The following is a 23,942-nucleotide window of genomic DNA, read 5'->3' on the forward strand; positions in this document are numbered from 1 at the left end:
TAAGACAAACTTTCGAAAGAATCTTTGGCCACAAACTGAGCATGAAAAAGGTTTCTCACCAGTGTGGGTTCTTGTGTGCCCTACTAAATGGGCCCTCTGAGTGAATTTTTGGCCACAAAGTGAGCATGAAAAAGGTTTCTCACCAGTGTGGATTCTTGTGTGCATCATTAAATTTCCCCTCTGACTGAATTTCTGGCCACAAGTTGAGCAGGAAAAGTTTTTCTTTTTTGTGTGCATTTTCATGTGTTGTTTCAAAACACTGTTATTAGCACAACATTTCCCACACTGAGAACATTGCCTGTGTTTGTTTTGAGACTCATCATCAGAAGCAGCAGCAGCAGCAGCAGGAACATGTGACGACAGATCATCACTATCTGATGGTGGAGCTGCTTGTGATCCTCCACAGTGGTCTCCATCACCTTCTCTAGTCATTTGTTGACTTGAGCTGCAGCTTGGAGGCTCCGCCCCTTTGCTCACCTCATGTTGACCCTCATCTAAACTCTTCACAGGAACGCCAGTCAACGGTATCTTGCAGGTATCCTCCTCTTCCTCCTCCTTTTTAATGTCGCAGGAATCCTCTCCCTCCTCTTTATTACAAGGCTGCTCCGGCTCTTCCTCCTCTTTTATGGTGCAAAGAAACTTCTGCTCCATTTGTTCATTGAAGTGATGGACCTCTTTGCCCACATCTTCCTCTTTAATGCGAGTGCGCTCTGGGTCCATCTGCTTAGGACGAATAGCTTCACTGATGTCTGCAAAACAAGACAAACACATAAGAAAGTTACAGTTGAAGACAAACTGGTCAAAACTATACAAGGACTTTTTCAATCTGCCTATCACACGTGATTTGAATAGAATTCGACTAAAAATAAACACTGGAAGAGGATTCATAATAGAAACTAGACGTGTACTAACCTGCTGTGCGCAACACAACATAAGGCTGCAGCCAAAGATGTTCCTGTCGTCGACGGCTACGATCCTTTTCCTCCACGTACTTTGCTGTGGTCCTTGCAGATATTTCCGCACTGCAATAACAACACTTGTTCAACGATGTTTGGCGAACAAAGGTGTTTTTTTTTGGCAGCGGCGAGCGAGCTATTCGTTAAAGTAATTGAATATCGGTTATCCCGTATTTACGCAATAGTATTTTGTGTTGTGTTAGATCAGGGGTGTCAAACTCATTTCACATTGTGGGCCACACATGGCCTCGGTAGATGTCAAGTGGGCCGGACCGTTGAAATAACCATAGTCTGCAATAAATAACCAAAATATTATGCCTTTCCTTTTTTCGGTGTAAAGAAGCACAAGAACATTAGGAAAATGTTGAAATTTAATGAACATTCCTTTTACAAAACATTTCATGAAACACCTCAGATTTCCTTAGACAAATGTCTAAATCGTCATCAGCTGTTGTGGTGTCCATCATTGGCATCAACTCTTCAGTAACAGTCAATGTCTCCTCAACTCCACGAAAAAATAAGGCCAGTTGTGCCACGTCTGTGATGTCAGTGCTCTTGTCAATTGCAACGGAAAATGCAATAAATGACTTGACTCCGTTACAATTGGCTGTTAATTCTATGTCTTTTATGCATTTTTTCACTTTTAAATTATGGGCCTGATCGAACGCCGGCCTGATCGAACCTATGGCCTGTATGTTTGACACCGCTATCTAGTAGCTAGATAGTTTGGCAAGAAAATAAACTTAGCAAAAGACAGTCTAGTTGCAGTGTTCCACAAAACCTATGTACCTAGGAATTCCTAACAAAATGAAAATAGGAGGCATAAATCATGGTCAAATCGTTGAATGTGAAGAGAGAGCAACACCCATGTGTACATGTTCTGTTAGGTTAGACCAGACGTGGGCAAACTACGGCCTGCGGGCCACATCGAGCCCACGGGGCCGCTTAATCCGGCCCGTCAAACCTGAATAAATTGTGTTATTAAACATTTTTTGGGGTCATTTTCCCTGCAATGACTGCGTTTCCCCAGTATATGGGGGAACGCCCGCCTGCGCATTTACTCCCGAAAGCCGTGTCAGAAAGCTCAGTGCACATTCACAAGTGCATGTACATACTCAGTAGTACAGACCCGGCGCACTCCGTCAGCATTCTTGTAATTTGCGCGCTGAGCTTTCAGATACAGTTTTACGCGAAAGCCACCCACAAACCTTCCCCTGGAATCCTTCCATTAAAATGAGTGGCCCGAGGAAAAGAAAGGCGGACACTGAGTGCCGAGTGTTTAAAAAAAAGAGTTGACAATTATTCGGCTCGACCTACGTGTATGAGCAGACGTTCAGCCACGTCAACATCAACAAAGCCCCGTCACAGATCAGTTTGTTGTTAAAAAAAAAAAAGAAATGCATTTTAAAATAATTTGTACAAATAGCAGGGATTGAAACTAACGACATTCTCATTTTCAAATAATGCAGGATGCTCAAGACATATATGCACCTCCTGTTTGCGAGTAATCGTAACTTTTAAAGGTTTTAAGATTCAAGAGTTTTTTTAAGGCCAATTTTAAGGAAATGTTTCCCGTTTCCTCACCTCTGTCACCATGTGTTTGTGAGTTAAAGCTCTGCTCTGATTTTCAGATATCCGTCACCGTGTTTTCGTTTTGATTTCTTTATCGAGATGTTTTCTTTCACTGATTCTTCAAGATGATGTATTTGGTCAGAATGTTTGCCTTTTTATGTGATTTCGCCTCATAAGATAAACATCTGTCATAAATCTGACCCGCAGCCGCTGAAGTGATGGAAACATTCTTAATAAAAGTGTCATATTTAATGAGAATCACTGATAGTAGTCTTTTGGTGAAATTTTTTTTTTTAATGCTGTTAATATATGCATTTGTTTTCAAAAAGATTTTTTTCCAATATCCAGGCTTTACTACCTACTAAAGGCCAACATCTATTATGCAATGACCTTTACATGTCATTTCTATTATTTCACACAAACACTACATCCATCTGCTCCTGGTTGGGCCCCCCAGTCCAAATTTAGAATCCAATTCGGCCCGCAAGTCAAAAAGTTTGCCCACCTCAGATGCAGTTACAATATATAAAAGGACATCCTTTTGCTTTCCTGCCTGGATAGTGGGGGTCGTTGTTTCATCTGCTGTAGTGACCGCCATCAAGCACCCCAAGATCTTGGCAATAAAGAACCAAGTGTAACTCCACATCTTTGTTTTGCTTGCTCAACGACGGACATCTCAAATAACCCGCAACAGATGTCAACTTGAACTTTTGTTTACAACGTGAACTTAAACGGACCCAATACACGAAACGACAGATTGATTGATTGATTGATTGATTGAATATTTATTGATCCCCAGGGGTGGGGAAATTCAGGCCCCAGCAGTACCCATACCACAGAGTGGGTATACAAAGACACACAGATGGCATGAGCGCAACTCAATAGGCTCTCATAAGGCTGCCACACAACGGCGCCACAAAGAAAGCCAGAAAGTGCACAAGATAAAAGCCATCAAAGCAAAAAAAGTAACAGCGGCCAACCAGCACCCCTCAATACAGGAGAACACCCCAAAACACACAAAATCGTACCTGTGCCGAAGAAACCTGCCCCGTCCTGCTTCAATGACTACCGCCCGGTGGCACTGACGCCCATCGTCATGAAGTGCTTTGAGCGGCTTGTCGTGGAGCACATCAGATCCATTCTACCCCCCACCATGGACCCCTTCCAGTTTGCGTACCGAGCCAAACGGTCCTCTGAGGATGCCATCTGCTCGGCCCTCCACTCGGCCCTCACCCACCTGGAGAGTAGGGACTCGTATGTGAGATTGCTGTTTGTGGACTTCAGTTCTGCCTTCAACACCATTGTGCCGCAACGACTCATCTGCAAACTCGCCAAGCTGGGCCTCAGTACCTACCTCTGCAACTGGCTACTAGACTTCCTCAGTCAGAGACCTCAGGTGGTACGTGTTGGCGACAAGATCTCCGCCAGCATCACGCTGAGCACGGGGGCCCCCCAAGGCTGCGTGCTCAGTCCGCTGCTCTTCACCCTGCTGACGCATGACTGCGCTGCAACCTACAGCGCCAACCGCATGGTGAAATTTGCTGACGACACGACTCTGGTGGGTCTCATCACCAAGGGCGACGAGACTCAATACAGGTTGGAGGTTGACCTTCTGACCACGTGGTGCAAGGACAACAACCTCCTGCTGAACGTCAACAAGACCAAGGAGATTGTTGTTGACTTCCGGAAGGGTCACACCCGACACCTGCCGCTGACCATTGACGGTGCTGTGGTGGAGAGAGTGAGCAGCACCAGGTTCCTGGGGGTGCACATCAGTGAGGATCTCTCCTGGTCCACCAACACCGCATCACTGGCGAAGGCCCAGCGCCGCCTGTACTTCCTGCGGAAACTCAGGCGAGCGTGTGCTCCTCCGGCCGTCATGACTACGTTTTACCGTGGCACCATTGAGAGCGTCCTCTCCAGCTGTATTGCTGTTTGGGGTGGTAGCTGCACTGACTACAACATGAAGGCCCTCCAGCGCATAGTGAACACGGCTGGTAAGATTATTGGTGCTTCACTCCCCTCCTTGAAGGACATTTACACCTCCCATCTCACCCGCAAGGCGACCACGATTGTGAGTGATGTGAGTCACCCCGCTCACTCTTTGTTCGATCTTCTGCCCTCTGGGAAGAGTCAAAGTCAAAGTCAGCTTTATTGTCAATCCCTTCATATGTCAAGACACACAAAGAAACCGAAATTCCGTTTCCTCCATCCCACGGTGACGAGACATACAAGTAGGCGACACAAAACAAAAACAAGAAGGCAGAAACCATAAATAATAAATAAAATAAAATGAGCGATGAATAAATAATAGACCAATAACCCATTAAATAAGAGGGCAAAACCGAGCCAGTGTGCATACAGCAGACAGCAAGAACATTTATTATTCATTCATCACTCTTATTATTCATTGTTTGTGCCTTGTTTTTATTTTGGGTTGTTTGCTTGTATGTATGTCGTGTACTTGTTTGTGCGTGATATATGTATTGATATGAATGAGACCCAAGACGACTGCTGTTCTTCCAGTCACTCTCTGTATTCAACTGCCGCGCCTCCCCTCATGACGTCACACAACACAGCCTGACATCCCTAACATCTCCCCTTTCATAGATGGCAACTTATACATGAAGATCAAAGATAAATTCCCACAACATGTCTCCCCCTCTTGTCTTTACGTATCAGCGTACGCTTAAACAACTCCTCACATTTCAAAGAACAGTGTACATGTAACTCACATTTCAACTGCCGCGCCTCCCCTCATGTCACCGTGGGATAGTGGAAACGTAATTTCGAGTTCTTTGTGCGTCTTGGCATGTGAAGAGGTTGAAAATAAAGCAGACTTTGACTTTGACTTTGAAAATAGCCTCCACGGGGTCCATAGACAGGTGTAAGGGCAGTCCGGACCTGTTTTAGCTAACGTTACCATCTGGTAGAGTGCATGAAGGCATTGAGATTTAAAATCGGGAGCATGCCTGTGTCGAACTATGAGGCTATTGTTTCATCTGCTGGACTGCATTGTGCACTGAGTGCCGTAGAACAACCCAAGATCTTGCAAATAAAGAACCAACATCTACATCTTTGTTTTCCTTGCTAAACAACGGACATCTTGAACAAACGCAACAATTGCAACCAAGCAGTTCTAGGAATAACGGTGCTAACATGATAACTTAGGTCCACAGACGTAACTTACCTCTTTCCTCGTTGCCGTTGTAGTGGAGCAAAGGTTAACGATTCCCCACATAAGTTTCAACCACTTGTCGATTTACTTTCTATCACGTGATGATGATGTTATTTGAGTCCCGGACGCCCTCTAGCGGAAGACCGTGGGACGTTTCTATGTTGTTGACCAGCAAAGTTGGAGGCGAACTACACTCACGTAATTACCTGAACTTTGCACAAATACAGCCCACTCGTTTTCACATATAGTAAAATAAATAAACGCACCTAAACTTTACAGCAAATTGTGATCAAATGTCAGTTTAAGTTTTATCAGTGTGACTAGAGCACATACGAGGTTAGTGGTAGATGGCCTTGTAGGGACGACGAAACAACAAGTATACTGAGACACAAACCGTAGCTGTTATCCAAAGCGATGAGATCATGAGTCTCGCCAGGTATAAAAGATGCGATGCCTGGCAGACAGGAGCAAGCATCTAACATCTTTGCCTTTGAGCCACTCGAATATTTGGAGGAACTTCATTCTGACATCGGTTGAATAAAATCTTTCCCCAATCAGCCGCGTGTCACTGAGGTTTTCCTTCTCTGAGCCAGCCACCTTCTACCAAGTGTTTTTTGGAGACCAGCGGCGCAACGAAGACAAATCACCACGTGTGTGGTGAATTCTCTTCGATGGTCAGCTGGTCTTCCAAACAAACGGTGAAAAAGGGGCTGGCTTGGGGAAGGAAAACTTCAGTCACACACGGCTGATTGGGGAAAGATTTTATTCAACCGATGTCAGAGAGAAGTGTCTCGCGTCCTAGCCAAGATGTCGAGTCCCTTTGTCTACTCTTGCCCTAAAACTTATACACCCCCGCGCTTCCCTTCACTCGGGTGCGCGCACACGGGGCTGTTGGATGACCTATGACCCCCCAGTCAGTCTCCCCAACTCGACACAGTGCATATCTTGTCAGTTGTTAATGGAAACCAGATGTGTCTCGTGCCAATGAGTCTACATTCCCGGACCAAGCCCCAAATGTTTTCACCGATTCACGACCACGGTCCATTGGGCGCCGTTGAACTGGACTGCCCTTACACCTGTCGATGGACCCCGTGGAGGCTATTTTGTGTGTTTTGGGGTGTTCTCTTGTATTGGGGGTGCTGGTTGGCCGCTGTTACTTTTTTGCCTTTGTCTTTTAGCTTTGATTTGCTTTGATGGCTTTTATCTTGAGCACTTTCTGACTTTCTTTGTGGCGCCGTTGTGTGGCAGCCTTATGAGAGTTATTGAGTTGCGCTCATGCCATCTGTGTGTCTTTTGTGTACCCACTCTGTGGTGTGGATACTGCTGGGGCCTGAATTTCCCCACCCCTGGGGATCAATAAATATTCAATCAATCAATCAATCAATCAATCAATCAATCAATCAATCAAACAATCCCGCACGAACCTGACCCGAACATGACCCGGTCACACTTAGGCTTACTAGTGAGATATACATTACATGATACCAGAATAAAAATTTACAACATGTGTAAGAAAAACATTTTGTGCACGATTAAAAAAAAGAACAACGACCTCAAATAGATGTTAATAGTTCATTGGATAATGCCACATTGTGTTTCCTTTGAGAAGACCTGTGAAACAACGCAGTTGCGTCCTGCCCAACCACGGTTTCCTCAAGCAGCTCAAAGCTCTGGACGTCACATTGCAAGAATAGAAACTGAGACTAAAACAACAAATGACAAATTTCTATGTGCCATCTCTGGATCCATTGCAGCCTGGTCGTTCTGGAAGAGGGATCCTCACATCTGTAGTCTCTTCTCAAGGTTTCCCCCAGTAGTTTTGTTTGTTTGTTTTTCCTTGCCCTTCTGGGAATTTAAGATCAGGGGATGTTCGAGAATTGTCAATTGTTTTTGTCCATGTGAAGCCCGTTGAGACTTGCCTGTGATTTAGGGCTATATAAATAAACTTGACTTGACAGATCAACAGTCTTAATTAGGATCCTATTTTAAAAGACTCTATTATAAATGTAATTAATATAAATAAGAAGCAGCATATGAGGTTGAGACTATGTACTGAGTCTTTAATGAAATGTCTTAATGCATCTCAAGTACAATTTAAAGTGTTACTAGCAAACCAAAGTAAAAAAAAAAACTGTTGAAGAAAAATGTGATCATTTTATTGATCCACATGAACATGAAAAACTGAACAAAACAAAACCCTAAACAGACACGAATAAAAACTTGTCCTGAATATGAATTAAAACTAATTGCAGTTAAAAACCACAACTAAAACCAAAATAAACATAAAGTATAATGACACATACAGAACTATTATCATCCCGAGGCTGGTTAACTATATTTTCAAATTCATTACTATAACTAAAATGTGAACTTCTCACTATAGTAAAGGAAAGGAGTTCAGCATCTCAATTTAAAAAGGTACATACTAGAATAGAATTATCATTGATGCATCAACTCGGAGTCTGCTCAAATAGAAGGTGAGAACGTCATGGATCATTGCTCATCTCCCCAAGACACTCAGAATTCTCAATAGTGACTCTTTGCCAAGTGACTGAGCAGGCAACAGGGTTAGGTGTGGGCTACTGTGTGCCTGATTAAGCTTACCATGAGAGAGAATTCTTGGCCACAAACTGAGCAGGAAAAAGGTTTCTCGCCAGTGTGGGTTCTTGTGTGCCTTTTTAAGGTTCCCTGCTGAGAGAATTTTTGGCCACAAATTGAGCATGAAAAAGGTTTCTCACCAGTGTGGATTCTTGTGTGCGTTTTTAAGACAAGCTTACAAGAGAATTTTTGGCCACAAACTGAGCATGAAAAAGGTTTCTCGCCAGTGTGGATTCTTGTATGACTCTTTAAGTTTCCCTTCTCAGAAAAGCTTTGGCCACAAACTGAGCAGAAAAAAGATTTCTCACCAGTGTGGATTCTTGTGTGGCTTTTTAAATGTCCCCACTGACTGAATTTTTGGCCACAAACTGAGCATGAAAAAGGTTTCTCACCAGTGTGGGTTCTTGTATGTTTTTTTAAGGTTCCCTGCTGAGCGAATCTTTGGCCACAAACTGAGCAGGAAAAAGATTTCTCACCAGTGTGGATTCTTGTGTGGCTTTTTAAATGTCCCCTCTGACTGAATTTTTGGCCACAAACTGAGCATGAAAAAGGTTTCTCGCCAGTGTGGATTCTTGTGTGCGTTTTTAAGACAAACCTACAAGAGAAATTTTGGCCACAAACTGAGCATGAAAAAGGTTTCTCGCCAGTGTGGATTCTTGTATGACTTTTTAAGTTTCCCTTCGCGGAAAAGCTTTGGCCACAAACTGAGCATGAAAAAGGTTTCTCACCAGTGTGGATTCTTGTGTGCCTATTTAAATTTCCCCTCTGACTGAATATTTGACCACAAACTGAGCAGGAAAAAGGTTTCTCAGCAGTGTGGGTTCTTGTATGACGTGTTAGAGCTTGCTTCACTGAGAATTTTTGGTTACAAACTGAGCATGAAAAAGGTTTCTCACCAGTGTGGGTACTTGTATGTCCTATTAAGGTTCTCTTGTCAGAGAATATTTGGCCACAAACTGAGCATGAAAAAGGTTTCTCACCAGTGTGTGTTCTTGTATGACGTGTTAGAGATGACTTCCCTGAGAATTTTTGGTTACAAACTGAGCATGAAAAAGGTTTCTCACCAGTGTGGGTTCTTGTATGTCTTTTTACGGTTTCCTGACGAGAGAATTTTTGGCCACAAAGTGAGCATGAAAAAGGTTTCTCACCAGTGTGGATTCTTGTGTGCATAGTTAAATTTCCCCTCTGACCGAATTTTTGGCCACAAGTTGAGCAGGAAAAGTTTTTCTTTTTTGTGTGCATTTTCATGTGTTGTTTCAAAACACTGTTATTAGCACAACATTTCCCACACTGAGAACATTGCCTGTGTTTGTTTTGAGACTCATCATCAGAAGCAGCAGCAGCAGCAGCAGCAGGAACATGTGACGACAGATCATCACTATCTGATGGTGGAGCTGCTTGTGATCCTCCACAGTGGTCTCCATCACCTTCTCTAGTCATTTGTTGACTTGAGCTGCAGCTTGGAGGCTCCGCCCCTTTGCTCACCTCATGTTGACCCTCATCTAAACTCTTCACAGGAACGCCAGTCAATGGTATCTTGCAGGTATCCTCCTCTTCCTCCTCCTTTTTAATGTCGCAGGAATCCTCTCCCTCCTCTTTATTACAAGGCTGCTCCGGCTCTTCCTCCTCTTTTATGGTGCAAAGAAACTTCTGCTCCATTTGTTCATTGAAGTGATGGACCTCTTTGCCCACATCTTCCTCTTTAATGCGAGTGCGCTCTGGCTCCATCTGCTTAGGACGAATAGCTTCATTGATGTCTGCAAAACAAGACAAACACATAAGAAAGTTACAGTTGAAGAGAAACTGGTCAAAACTATACAAGGACTTTTTCAATCTGCCTATCACACGTGATTTGAATAGAATTCTACGAAAAATAAACACTGGAAGAGGATTCATAATAGAAACTAGATGTGTACTAACCTGCTCTGCGCAACACAACATAAGGCTGCAGCCAAAGATGTTACGGACTACGGTCCTTTTCCTCCACGTACTTTGCTGTGGTCCTTGCAGACATTTCCGCACTGCAATAACAACACTTGTTCAACGATGTTTGGCGAACAAAGGTGGTTTTTTTGGGCAGCGGCGAGCGAGCTATTCGTTAAAGTAATTGAATATAGGTTATCCCGTATTTACGCAATAGTATTTTGTGTTGTGCTAGATCAGGGGTGTCAAACTCATTTCACATTGTGGGCCACACATGGCCTCGGTAGATGTCAAGTGGGCCGGACTGTTAAAATAACCATAGTCTGCAATAAATAACCAAAATATTATGCCTTTCCTTTTTTCGGTGTAAAGAAGCACAAGAACATTAGGAAAATGTTGAAATTTAATGAACATTTCTTTTTCAAAACATTTCATTAAACACCTCAGATTTCCTTAGACAAATGTCGAAAATGTCTTCAGCTGCTGTGGTGTCCATCATTGGCATCAACTCTTCAGTAACAGTCAATGTCTCTTCAACTCCACGAATAAATAAGGCCAGTTGTGCCACGTCTGTGATGTCAGTGCTCTCATCAATTGCAACGGAAAATGCAATAAATGACTTGACTCCGTTACAATTGGCTGTTAATTCTATGTCTTTTATGCATTTTTTCACTTTTAAATTATGGGCCTGATCGAACGCCGGCCTGATCGAACCTATGGCCCGCGGGCCGTATGTTTGACACCGCTATCTAGTAGCTAGATAGTTTGGCAAGAAAATAAACTTAGCAAAAGACAGTCTAGTTCAGGGGTGGGCAAACTACGGCCCGCGGGCCACACCCGGCCCACGGGGCCGTTTAATCCGGCCCGCCAAACCTGAATAAATTGTATTATTAATTTTTTTGGGGTCATTTTCCCTGCAATTACTATGTTTCCCCAGTAGATGGGGAAGCGCCCGCCCGCGCATTTACTCCCGGGAGCCGTGTCAGAAAGCTCGGTGCACACTCACAAGTTCGTGTGCGTGCGTACTCAGTAGTACGTAGTAATTTCATCTATCAGTGCCGAATTTCGAGTGTAGGCTGTGACGTCAATATTCTCGTAATTCGCGCGCTGAGTTTTCAGATACAGTTTGACAATAAAGGGAAATGTGCTTTCGGCAGTTTGCAAACATTTTATTAAAGCTGCGTTAAACGTATATATAATCAATATAATTTTCAGTAGTAGTGTACTCGTGTGGTCGCATAATAAGTGGATAGGAATGTGCAGGCTACATGAACTTGTTTTCTACAAAGTATTGTGGAACAGGATGTCCAGACAGGGAGGACATCTCAAGGCCGGCGAGGACCGCGAATAACAACTCGTCATGGTGGTCCAGACCCAACCGCCCACAACTGAGACCAGACACCTGCGCTGAGCAGCGGATGACCATCGACCAATCACCACACAATATTTTGCATGCTTGAATATTCATATTGTGTTTCTTTAAAACTGGGCAACCCGGAAGAATGTGTTGTCTCTTGATGGTCACAAGAACACACGAATCTTAGTGTGAGGGACCCGGGGGACCCAGGCGCCTGTATTAGCTTGCTTTGTCAGGATTAAACAATTGGTAAATTCGGCCTAATTGATCTACTGGTCTTCTCTTTGACAGAACGAACTCGCAAAATTGTTAGGTGCGACAGTGTGTGGATTTGGACATAACAATTCTTGTGTTAAGTGTTGATCACAATTTGGAGTCAGATCAATAACTAAAATCCGTAGCCTAACAACGCTAATGCCACCCACAAACCTTCCCCTGGAATCCTTCCATTAAAATGAGTGGCCCGAAGAAAAGAAAGGTGGACAGTGAGTGCCGAATGTTAAAAAAGAGTGGACAATTTGGCTCGACCTACGTGTGTGAGAAGACGTTCAGCCACATGAACGTCAACAAAGCCCGTCACAGATCTAGGTTAACGGACCGACACCTCGGCTCGATCCTAAAAATTACCACAACAAATTTGACTCCAGACTATGATGCACTAGCTAAAAAGGGAAACCAACAATACTATTGATTTCTTTATTACTTTATTTCGATGTATTCTTTCACTGATTCTTCAAGATGATGTATTTGGTCAGAATGTTTGCCGTTGGATGTGATTTCGCCTCATTAGATAAACATATTCCATAAATCTGACCTGCAGGCGCTGAAGTGATGGAAAATGTTATTCATCATAACAGTGTCGTATTTAATAAGAATCACTGATAGTAGTTTTTTGGTGAAATATTTTTTTAATACTGTTAATAAATGCATTGGCTTTCAAAAAGCTTTATTTAATATCCATGCTTTAGTATCTACTAAAAGTAAAAACCTTTTATGCAATGACCTTTACATGTCATTTATATTACTTCACACAAACACTACATCCATCTGCTCCTGGTTGGGCCCCCCAGTCCAAATTTAGAATCCAATTCGGCCCGCAAGTCAAAATGTTTGCCCACCCCTGGGTTAAACAAACTCATATACTTTTTCATGTTCATATATATATATATATATATGTATATATATATATTTATATTTATATTTATATATCTCTATATCTCTATATCTATCTCCTTTTGCTTTCCTGCCCGGATAGTGGGGGTCGTTGTTTCATCTGCTGTAGTGACCGCCATTAAGCACCCCAAGATCTTGCCAATAAAGAACCAAGTGTAACTCCACATCATTGTTTTACTTGCTCAACGACGGACATCTCAAATAACCCGCAACAGATATCAACTTAAACGGACCCAATACACGAAACGACAGATCGGACCTGTTTTAGCAAACGTTACCATCTGGTAGAGTGCATGAAGGCATTGAGATTTAAAATCGGGAGCATGCCTGTGTCGAACTATGAGGCTATTGTTTCATCTGCTGGACTGCATTGTGCACTGACTGCCGTAAAACAACCCAAGATCTTGCAAATAAAGAACCAACATCTACATCTTTGTTTTCCTTGCTAAACAACGGACATCTTGAACAAACGCAACAATTGCAACCAAGCAGTTCTCGGAATAACGGTGCTAACATGATAACTTAGGTCCACAGACGTAACTTACCTCTTTCCTCGTTGCGGTTGTAGTGGAGCAAAGGTTAACGATTCCCCACATAGGTTTCAACCATTGTCGTCGATTTACTTTCTACCACGTGATGATGATGTTATTTGAGTCCCGGACGCCCTCTAGCGGAAGACCGTGGGACGTTTCTATGTTGTTGACCAGCAAAGTTGGAGGCGAATTACACTCACGTAATTACCTGTACTTTGCACAAATACAGCCCACTCGTTTTCACATATAGTAAAATAAATAAACGCACCCAAACTTTACAGCAAATTGTGATCAAATGTCAGTTTAAGTTTTATCAGTGTGACTAGAGCACGTACGAGGTTAGTGGTAGATGGCCTTGTAGGGACGACGAAACAACAAGTATACTGAGACACAAACCGCAGCTGTTATCCAAAGCGATGAGATCATGAGTCTCGCCAGGTATAAAAGATGCGATGCCTGGCAGACAGGAGCAAGCATCTAACATCTTTGCCTTTGAGCCACTCGAATATTTGGAGGAACTTCATTCTGACATCGGTTGAATAAAATCTTTTCCCAATCAGCCGCGTGTCACTGAAGTTTTCCTTCTCTGAGCCAGCCACCTTCTACCAAGTGTTTTTTGGAGACCAGCGGAGCAACGAAGACAAATCACCACATGTGTAAGAAAAACATTTTGTGCACGTTTAAAAAAAAAAAAAAAAAAACTCAAATAGATGTTAATAGTTCATTGGTTAATGCCACATTGTGTTTCCATTGAGAGGACCTGTGAAACAACGTTGTTGCGTCCTGCCCAACCACGGTTTCCTCAAGCAGCTCAAAGCTCTGGACGTCACATTGCAAGAATAGAAACTGAGACAAACAACAAATGACAAATTTCTATGTGCCCTCTCTGGATCCATTGCAGCCTGGTCGTTCTGGATGAGGGATCCTCACATCTGTAGTCTCTTCTCAAGGTTTCCCCCAGTAGTTTTTTTTTTTTTTCCCTTGCCCTCCTGGGAATTTAAGATCAGGGGATGTTCGAGAATTGTCAATTTGTTTTGTACATGTGAAGCCCTTTGAGACTTGCCTGTGATTTAGGGCGATATAAATAAACTTGACTTGACAGATCAACAGTCTTAATTAGGATCCTACCTCCAGAGGTTCTCGGACGACTCCGCCATCGTCGGTCTCATTAACGACGGAGACGAGACGGAGTACCGAGGACTGAATCACAGATTCGTGGACTGGTGCCAGCGGAACCGCCTCCAGATTAACTCTGGAAAAACAAAGGAGCTGGTGGTGGACTTCCGCCGGCGCAAAGTCCCCCCCTCGCCGGTGAACATCCAGGGAACGAACGTAGAGATTGTGGACTCTTACAAGTACCTGGGTGTTCACCTGAACAATAAACTAGACTGGACTGGTAACACTCAGGCCCTATACAAGAAGGGCCAGAGCAGACTCCACCTGTTGCGCAGACTGAGGTCCTTCGGAGTGAGGGACGGCCTCCTAAGGACCTTCTACGACTCTGTGGTGGCGTCCGCCATTTTTTATGGGGTGGTCTGCTGGAGCAGCGGCATCACTGCAGCGGAGAGGAAGAGGCTGGACAAGGTGGTGAAGAAAGCCGGCTCTGTCCTGGGCTGCAGTCTGGACCGGGTGGAGGTGGTGGGGGAGAGGAGGATGGTGGCTAAGCTGTCCTCCATCATGGACAACGTCTCCCACCCCCTTCATGAGACTGTCAGGGCCCTGGAGAGCTCCATCAGTGACCGGCTTCGTCACCCACGATGCACCACCGAGAGGCATCGCAGGTCCTTCCTCCCTGCTGCAATCAGACTGTATAACCAGGCTAATCACTGTAGCTAACGGACAATAATTACATGCAATAATAACGTGCAATAACCGTATGTGCAATCATATGTGCAATATCTGTCTACCTCATACTCTTTTTACCTGCTTTTTAGCACAGTTTTTTTCTTCTTTTGCACTATTTTTTTTATCTAATACTTTTTTTATCTCCACTGTATATTGTGTATTGTGTATATACTGTCCATTTTTTTTAAATTATATATATCTCTTACTTTTTTAAAATCTTTTATCCCCTTCCCCGCATGCGTGTGTGTGTATATGTTAAGTGTACTGCTGCTTACACAGGAGTTTCCCCATTGAGGGAATAATAAAGGATTATCTTATCTTATTTTAAAAGACTCTATTATAAATGTAATTAATATAAATAAGAAGCAGCATATGAGGTTGAGACTGTGTACTGAGAAGTAAACAACTCTTTAATGAAATGTCTTAATGCATCTCAAGTACAATTTAAAGTGTTACTAGCAAGCCAAAGTAAAAAAACAAAACTGTTGAAGAAAAATGTGGGATATCCAACACTTTTCTTTTCATTTTATTGATCCACATGAACATGAAAAGCTGAACAAAACAAAACCCTAAACAGACACTAATAAAAACTTGTCCTGAATATGAATTAAAACTAATTGCAGTTAAAAACCACAACTAAAACCAAAATAAACATCAAGTATAATGACAAATACGGAACTATTATCATCCCGAGGCTGGTTAACTATATTTTCAAATTCAGTACTATAACTAAAATATGAACTTCTCACTATAGTAAAGGAAGGGAGTTCAGCATCTCAATTAAAAAGGTACATACTAGAATAGAATTATCATTGATGCATCAACTCGGAGTCTGCTCAAATAGAAGGTGAGAACGTCATGGATCATTGCTAATCTCCCCAAGACACTCAGAATTCTCAACAGTGACTCTTTGCCAAGTGACTGAGCAGGCAACAGGGTTAGGTGTGGGCTACTGTGTGCCTGATTAAGCTTACCCTGAGAGAGAATTTTTGGCCACAAACTGAGCAGGAAAAAGGTTTCTTGCCAGTGTGGGTTCTTGTGTGCCTTTTTAAGGTTCCCTGCTGAGAGAATTCTTGGCCACAAACTGAGCATGAAAAAGGTTTCTCACCAGTGTGGGTTCTTGTGTGCCTTTTTAAATGTCCCCTCTGACGGAATTTTTGGCCACAAACTGAGCATGAAAAAGGTTTCTCACCAGTGTGGATTCTTGTGTGCCCTTTTAATTGTCCCCCCTGACTGAATGTTTGGCCACAAACTGAGCATGAAAAAGGTTTCTCGCCAGTGTGGATTCTTGTGTGCGTTTTTAAGATTAACTTATGAGAGAATTTTTGGCCACAAATTGAGCATGAAAAAGGTTTCTCACCAGTGTGGATTCTTGTGTGCCCTTTTAATTGTCCCCCCTGACTGAATGTTTGGCCACAAACCGAGCATGAAAAAGGTTTCTCACCAGTGTGGATTCTTGTGTGCGTTTTTAAGACAAACTTACGAGAGAATTTTTGGCCACAAACTGAGCATGAAAAAGGTTTCTCACCAGTGTGGGTTCTTGAGTGCCTTTTTAAATGTCCCCTCTGACTGAATTTTTGGCCACAAACTGAGCAGGAAAAAGATTTCTCACCAGTGTGGATTCTTGTGTGGCTTTTTAAATGTCCCCTCTGACGGAATTTTTGGCCACAAAGTGAGCATGAAAAAGGTTTCTCGCCAGTGTGGATTCTTGTGTGCCCTTTGAAATGTGCCATCTGACTGAATTTTTGGCCACAAACTGAGCATGAAAAAGGTTTCTCGCCAGTGTGGATTCTTGTATGTCCTATTAAGGTTCTCTTGTCAGAGAATTTTTGGCCACAAACTGAGCATGAAAAAGGTTTCTCACCAGTGTGGGTTCTTGTATGTCCTATTAAGGTTCTCTTGTCAGAGAATTTTTGGCCACAAACTGAGCATGAAAAAGGTTTCTCACCAGTGTGGGTTCTTGTATGAAGTGTTAGAGATGCTTTCCGTGAGAATTTTTGGTTACAAACTGAGCATGAAAAAGGTTTCTCACCAGTGTGGGTTCTTGTATGTCTTATTAAGTTTTTCTCCTCAGAGAATTTTTGGCCACAAATTGAGCATGAAAAAGGTTTCTCACCAGTGTGTGTTTTTGTATGACGTGTTAGAGCTTGCTTCCCTGAGAATTTTTGGTTACAAACTGAGCATGAAAAAGGTTTCTCACCAGTGTGGGTTCTTGTATGTCTTTTTAAGGTTGCCTGACGAGAGAATTTATGGCCACAAAATGAGCATGAAAAAGGTTTCTCACCAGTGTGGATTCTTGTGTGCATCGTTAAATGTCCCCTCTGACCGAATTTTTGGCCACAAGTTGAGCAGGAAAAGGTTTTCTTTTTTGTGTGCATTTTCATGTGTTGTTTCAAAACACTGTTATTAGCACAACATTTCCCACACTGAGAACATTGCCTGTGTTTGTTTTGAGACTCATCATCAGAAGCAGCAGCAGCAGCAGCAGGAACATGTGACGACACATCATCACTATCTGATGGTGGAGCTGCTTGTGATCCTCCACAGTGGTCTCCATCACCTTCTCTAGTCATTTGTTGACTTGAGCTGCAGCTTGGAGGCTCCGCCCCTTTGCTCACCTCATGTTGACCCTTACCTAAACTCTTCACAGGAACGCCAGTCAATGGTATCTTGCAGGTATCCTCCTCTTCCTCCTCCTTTTTAATGTCGCAGGAATCCTCTCCCTCCTCTTTATTACAAGGCTGCTCCGGCTCTTCCTCCTCTTTTATGGTGCAAAGAAACGTCTGCTCCATTTGTTCATTGAAGTGATGGACCTCTTTGCCCACATCTTCCTCTTTAATGCGAGTGCGCTCTGGCTCCAGCTGCTTAGGACGAATAGCTTCACTGATGTCTGCAAAACAAGACAAACACATAAGAAAGTTACAGTTGAAGACAAACTGGTCAAAACTATACAAGGACTTTTTCAATCTGCCTATCACACGTGATTTGAATAGAATTCGACTAAAAATAAACACTGGAAGAGGATTCATAATAGAAACTAGACGTGTACTAACCTGCTCTGCGCAACACAACATAAGGCTGCAGCCAAAGATGTTCCTGTCGTCGACGACTACGGTCCTTTTCCTCCACGTACTTTGCTGTGGTCCTTGCAGACATTTTCACACTGCAATAACAACACTTGTTCAACGATGTTTGGCGAACAAAGGTGTGTTTTTTTTGGGAGCAGCGAGCGAGCTATTCGTTAAAGTAATTGAATATAGGTTATCCCGTATTTACGCAATAGTATTTTGTGTTGTGCTAGATCAGGGGTGTCAAACTCATTTCACATTGTGGGCCACACATGGCCTCGGTAGATGTCAAGTGGGCCGGGCCGTTAAAATAACCATAGTCATAGTTACAGTTGAAGAGAAACTGGTCAAAACTATACAAGGACTTTTTCAATCTGCCTATCACACGTGAGGTTGTGGGTGAGAGGACGACGTTGATCAAGCTGAAATCCATCATGGACAACACCTCTCACCCCCTCCATGACTTTGTGCGGTCCCTGAGCAGCTCCTTTAGCAGCAGACCATTACACCAACGGTGTAGGAAGGAACGGGCAGGTCCTTCATTTCCTCTGCTGTCAGACTTTACAACATGCGTGGCACCTGATAAAAATTATGTTTCGTCTCTACTTGCGGCACTTGTCTTTGTCTGTTATTGATCCTTTTTGAAATGTTGGCACTTTTTTTCTTGCACTTGTATGCGCTGCTGTGACAAGTAAATTACCCCGCTGTGGGATGAATAAAGTTCTATCATCATCATCATATTAATACAGCCTCTCCAGCTGTATCGCTGTGTGGGGTGGAAGCTGCACTGAATACAACAGGTAGGCCCTGCAGCGCATCGTGACACAGCTGGTAGGATTATTGGTTCTTCATTCCCCTCCCTGAAAGACATTTACACCTCCCATCTCACCCGCAAGGCGACCACGATTGTGAGTGATGTGAGTCACCCCGCTCACTCTTTGTTCGATCTTCTGCCCTCTGGGAAGAGGTACAGAAGCCTGCGCTCCCGCACCACCAGACTCACCAACAGCTTCATACTCCAGGCTGTTAGGATCCTGAACTCGGCTTTGAAATTTTCCACAGTACAGTATTACTCTTGGTACAGGCAAGAACCAGCATGTGATGATGGCTCATTTGAGATCCAACATTCGTCGAGGATAATCAAGCTAAATGTCATAAAGTTAGCACTGTGGTAGCTACCATGCTAATGAAAGCAGACTGCACTTCTGTACTGCAACCAAGCAGTACTACAAATTACGTTGCTAACATGATAACTTCGGAACATCGTCGTAATTTACCTCTTTCGTCGTTACGGTTGTCGTGTAGCGAATGTTACTGGTTCACTGCAGCGTGTTTATCTGATGCAGCCGAACGGAAGGCGACACGCTTCTGTTTTAGTGCCCGCTCGTGAGTGAACGATTCGTTCAAAAGAACGGATCTTTTCAGTGAACGAATCACTGCCTAAGGTGATTCGTTCTTTTTTCAGTTCATATTCGTTGAACGATTCCTTTGAACGAACCTTTTGAGTAAGCTGATTCTAAAGATTCAATTCACTTAAAAGAACTGGAATGTACATCACCGCCATTCAAAAATACCAGCATTATGCTCTCAATAACTACTCGATTAGAGACTTAAATTGACTAAGATTAGTCGAGCTGGATACACTTGATTTCACAGAGTTAGGAGGGCTTCTCTTTAAGAGAAACCTACTAGACAAATATCTAAAGAGTTTTACATTCCAAATTGGTTTATGGCGCCGGTGTTGTTTTTCTATCCGTTGATCTATCAGTTTTGGTCACGGTGTCGTATAGCGTTCTTTTTTTTTTTCTTTTTCCCCTGATCCCTAAAATATCAAATAATCACGGCATAAAGCTATCAGCAATAACTACAATATAAATACAAAACGCGGTCGTTTGAAATAATGAAACCGGTCTGCTGAGCAATCACGCGTCAACTCTGAATCGACCAATCGTGGAGGCGACTACAAGAGAGCCAATAAAATGGTGTAACGTCACACAGGCCTTTCGAATCCAACTTTTGGCATTAATTTAATAAAAACAAGATGGACTCAAACTGTGAATTTTATTTTGTAGGTAGAGATAAAACGTGCAGAATGCTACAGTTTCATGATTCGCAGTTATTACGGTCCTTGAGGGTATAATAGTCTGTCTTCCACACAGTCCATAAACGCCTCATGACATTCTCTACTCTTTCCCTTCCTCAAACATGGAGGTGCGTTTACGGGCGGTCCGAAACAAGCCAATCAAACCGGGCCAGAGGTGGAGTTAACTCATCCGTCTTTAATAAATAGGCCGAACGATCCTCTGACAGACGCTCTTCTCCTTTCCCAAGTCTAACCAGCCCTTGGTCGGTTTCATTCGACAGCTAACACACCACCAAACGCCAAAATGACCAGAAAATTCTTCGTCGGTGGAAACTGGAAGATGAACGGTGACAAAAAGAGCCTGGGCGAGCTCATTCAGACAATGAACTCCGCCAAGGTGGATCCCAATGTCGGTAAGAAAAGCGCCATTGTGGCGTTCGAAAATCATCTAGCTGCAGAAAGCATCAAACTGCTTGATTATAAACCATTTACGGGAGGGGTCGTGCATATTAATAGAGATGTACAATCGATTTTGTGTCACGTACTAAATCAATGGAGGGCGTACATTCGCGGCGGCACGTAGTCCAGTTTTGCGGCTGCTGCTCGCGTTGCGTTCGCGTATACCCGGAGCGCTAAATATCTTAAACTGGCATTGATTCAAAGCTACTCTATTATAGTACAATATGCGCTGCTTTTAGAATTAAATTAGTCGAACTGGATCTATCCCAGACGCAAACGTAACAAATTGTTAGTCAGTGAACAAAACGATAACGCAAGGTGCTCTTGTGTCCCATTTTACCAGTTGTCGCATGAAGGCAACAGTTGGCAGCCACCTCATTTTCCCCAATGTTCTTTTTGCAGGCTTAGTAAAACTCACTACAATAGATTTGATGCTTCTGCTTTCACAGTGGTTTAATCACTGCCATTAACACAATGGAGATGCTGAGTGTGTTGAAGCCAGTTTCCGCTGTTTGGTCTACTTTTGTGTTATGCAACTGTTGAGTGAGTGTGTCGCAGGCCTCATCTGCTCTCCAACACACAAATTCACATATGCAATCCTTGAACTTTGCCCCATTCGAGTGTCAGCTGAAGCGCGCTCTTTACCATCAGCCAGACGTGACCTCTGCAGAATTCGGCCCTGACCTTTAGCGGCGCTGAACTTTATGCAGAGGGGTCTGCAGAGAATTGACCTTTAGCGCAGCATTAATGACACGGGGCTGTTTTAATATAGACGACCCAGGGGTACAGTTGCAATTGGAATACCGGTGTATCAACTTCACTGTAGTCTGTGCGACCCGAGAGTGCTATATGTCCTTTTATAAGATTCATGTGTTTAGAAATACTGGCGTCAGATTGTTTTTGTGAACCTCAAATAATGACATTTGTGATAGAACACATCTAATTACATTTTTTAATTAATCTTTAATATTGCCATTTAATTTGTGATTATTTTGTTTCCTATGCATTTTTTTTTCAACATTTGGTTTAATAGTTGGAACTAAAAGGTAAATGAAACAACACAAAAGTCAGTTTATGTACTTCTATTAGTTGTTAATCATTTTGACTACCAAACAAGTGTGGCGTGAGCATCAATCAGATTACAGCAATGAATGAAACGAGTCTAAAAGGTTTTCTACAGAGGTGGTGTGTGGTGCTCCAGCCATCTACCTGGACTTTGCCAGGTCCAAACTGGACCCCAAGTTCGGTGTCGCCGCCCAGAACTGCTACAAAGTAGCCAAGGGGGCTTTCACTGGGGAGATCAGGTACGTCCTCCGCCCTCACCTGGACTTTTACCACACAAAGGTTGGCCCCTTTTGACCTCCCGTGAATTGTATTTGCCATCAGCCCGGCGATGATCAAGGACTGCGGCGTCCACTGGGTGATCTTGGGACACTCGGAGAGGCGCCACGTCTTCGGAGAGAGTGACGAGGTGAGTGCGCACGCGTTGGTTGCGAGGGACGTGGGAATAGTGCACGACTGGTGATTGAGAGCTGGCCCGTCCCATTTCATCAGCTCATCGGGCAGAAGACGGCCCACGCGTTGGAGAACGGCCTCGGCGTGATCGCCTGCATCGGCGAGAAACTGGACGAGAGGGAGGGAGGCATCACCGAAAAGGTCGTCTTTGCTCAGACGAAGGTCATCGCAGGTATTCCTTTTTTCCCCAAATTATTTTTACTTCATAGTGTGTGAGTAGTTTAAGAGCTCTGAAATAATAGAATAAAATATATATATATTTTTTAGTGTGTGGTTTCACAATAAAAGCGCACAGTACAGATTGCAGAAACGGCTTGCTGCAATATACAAGCACAAATACTATTGTTGGAATTTCAAGGGAGTCTTATCTGACATTTCTAAAAGTCAATCATTACCATCCACCACCTTTTTCTTTTCGAGACGGTCAATTGCTGCAATGTGGTGCGATAAACGAACCCAAATGCAGTTTCGGCTCGAGCACTTTAGAGGGAACGCTGATTGTTGGACTTCCAAGGCGTCTTATCTCCTGTCTGGTTTGGTTCCAGACAACGTCAAGGACTGGAGCAAAGTGGTGCTCGCTTATGAGCCCGTGTGGGCCATCGGGACTGGCAAGACAGCCTCCCCCCAGCAGGTAAAATCTTTCTCTGTGGATAAAGTAGTCAAATTTGTTACTTGAGTAGAGGTACAGATATTTGTGTAAATAATCTCCTGTGGTACATGCATACCGTAATGAAGTATTTTTACCACCACTGCACCAAAGCGTCTCCTCCCGTGTTGTCCCTTTCCAGGCCCAGGAGGTTCACGAGAAGCTGAGGGGATGGCTCAAGGCAAACGTGTCCGAGGCAGTCGCCAACTCCGTGAGGATCATCTACGGAGGTCTGTCATGGAGCCGAACGACAAAAACCATCTTCAACCGTCTTGCATTGTTCTCATCTCGTGTGCTCTCCGTGCAGGTTCCGTGACCGGCGGCACCTCCAAGGAACTGGGCTCCCAGAAGGACGTAGACGGTTTCCTGGTCGGCGGTGCTTCCCTCAAGCCCGAATTCGTCGAGATCATCAACGCCAAGATGTAAAAAGTCTGACGAGCCATCACTGCACTTAGTCCTCCCCCTTTATTATTATTATTTTTTAAATTAAACCTACTTGTGGAATGCTGTCATGATCTCCTCGTACGTGTTTGGGCACATCTCATTTTGAGGAACAGGATTGGAGCGGGTTAGCACATGCACCGAAAACTGGTGTGCACTTGCAGTTTCAGTCGTATTTCTTATGAGCGTGTGTCTCCGTCTGTGGCTTTCACCTCCCCGTAGCTGTGCATGAGCCGCGCTCTTGTTAGCATATCCATCACGTGTCCGTTCATGTTGTGTCATGATGGTTTTGAGGGTGACGAGGCTGTAAGGAAACTAAATAAACCGATTAGAGACTGCCTTAGTGTCTTTTTTCCTGTTTAATGCAATCATATTCAGGGCAAAATAAAGTGCTACGAAACGTAACTTGCACAATCTGCATTTTTATCAAAATGCTATATTTGTTTTTGTATGATTGGGTTTATTGTATTTTATCAATTTTGGTTTGTATTTGAAATTATTCTAGAGGCCATAGTGCTAGACACATGATGTGGCGCAACCTAAATATTTACCAAAGTTGCTTTCATTTCTGACATTTTATGATTATCTAAAATGA

The 23,942-nt window shown here is 43.4% G+C and overlaps 2 protein-coding genes and 1 non-coding gene across 3 annotated transcripts; 1 reads left to right on the plus strand and 2 right to left on the minus strand.

Moving 5' to 3' along the window:
* Nucleotides 1-33: 33 nt before the first annotated feature.
* Nucleotides 34-19,581, minus strand: LOC119135792 (zinc finger protein 771-like; the record flags this gene model as incomplete). The annotated part of the gene is made up of 5 exons (XM_037273670.1): nt 19,481-19,581; nt 18,189-18,298; nt 9,500-10,061; nt 8,298-8,743; nt 34-80 (listed from the first exon to the last, which is right to left on the minus strand). Coding segments are annotated over exons 2-5 (1,158 nt in total), but the record flags the coding sequence as incomplete, so codon positions are not given.
* A 284-nt stretch (nt 19,582-19,865) lies between these two features.
* Nucleotides 19,866-19,921, minus strand: LOC119136539. Its single transcript, XR_005100776.1, has one exon. It is a non-coding gene; the product is annotated as a U7 small nuclear RNA (small nuclear RNA).
* A 573-nt stretch (nt 19,922-20,494) lies between these two features.
* tpi1b (triosephosphate isomerase 1b) lies at nt 20,495-23,686 on the plus strand. Its single transcript, XM_037273405.1, has 7 exons — nt 20,495-20,699; nt 21,926-22,049; nt 22,132-22,216; nt 22,300-22,432; nt 22,806-22,891; nt 23,049-23,136; nt 23,214-23,686. Exons 1-7 carry the CDS (start codon nt 20,591-20,593, stop codon nt 23,330-23,332), a joined length of 744 nt encoding a protein of 247 aa, XP_037129300.1. The 5' UTR covers nt 20,495-20,590; the 3' UTR covers nt 23,333-23,686.
* The last annotated feature ends 256 nt before the right edge of the window (nt 23,687-23,942 follow it).

Source organism: Syngnathus acus, chromosome 16 (assembly GCF_901709675.1).
Source record: "Syngnathus acus chromosome 16, fSynAcu1.2, whole genome shotgun sequence".
NCBI lineage: Eukaryota > Metazoa > Chordata > Actinopteri > Syngnathiformes > Syngnathidae > Syngnathus > Syngnathus acus.

Bases quoted from the DNA above. Each gene is read 5' to 3' on its own strand.
- tpi1b (XM_037273405.1), top strand. From the start codon at position 20,591: ATGACCAGAAAATTCTTCGTCGGTGGAAACTGGAAGATGAACGGTGAC. The intron at 22,217-22,299 runs GTGAGTGCGCAC...CCATTTCATCAG, and splicing joins TCTTCGGAGAGAGTGACGAG to CTCATCGGGCAGAAGACGGC. The intron at 22,892-23,048 runs GTAAAATCTTTC...GTCCCTTTCCAG, and splicing joins AGACAGCCTCCCCCCAGCAG to GCCCAGGAGGTTCACGAGAA.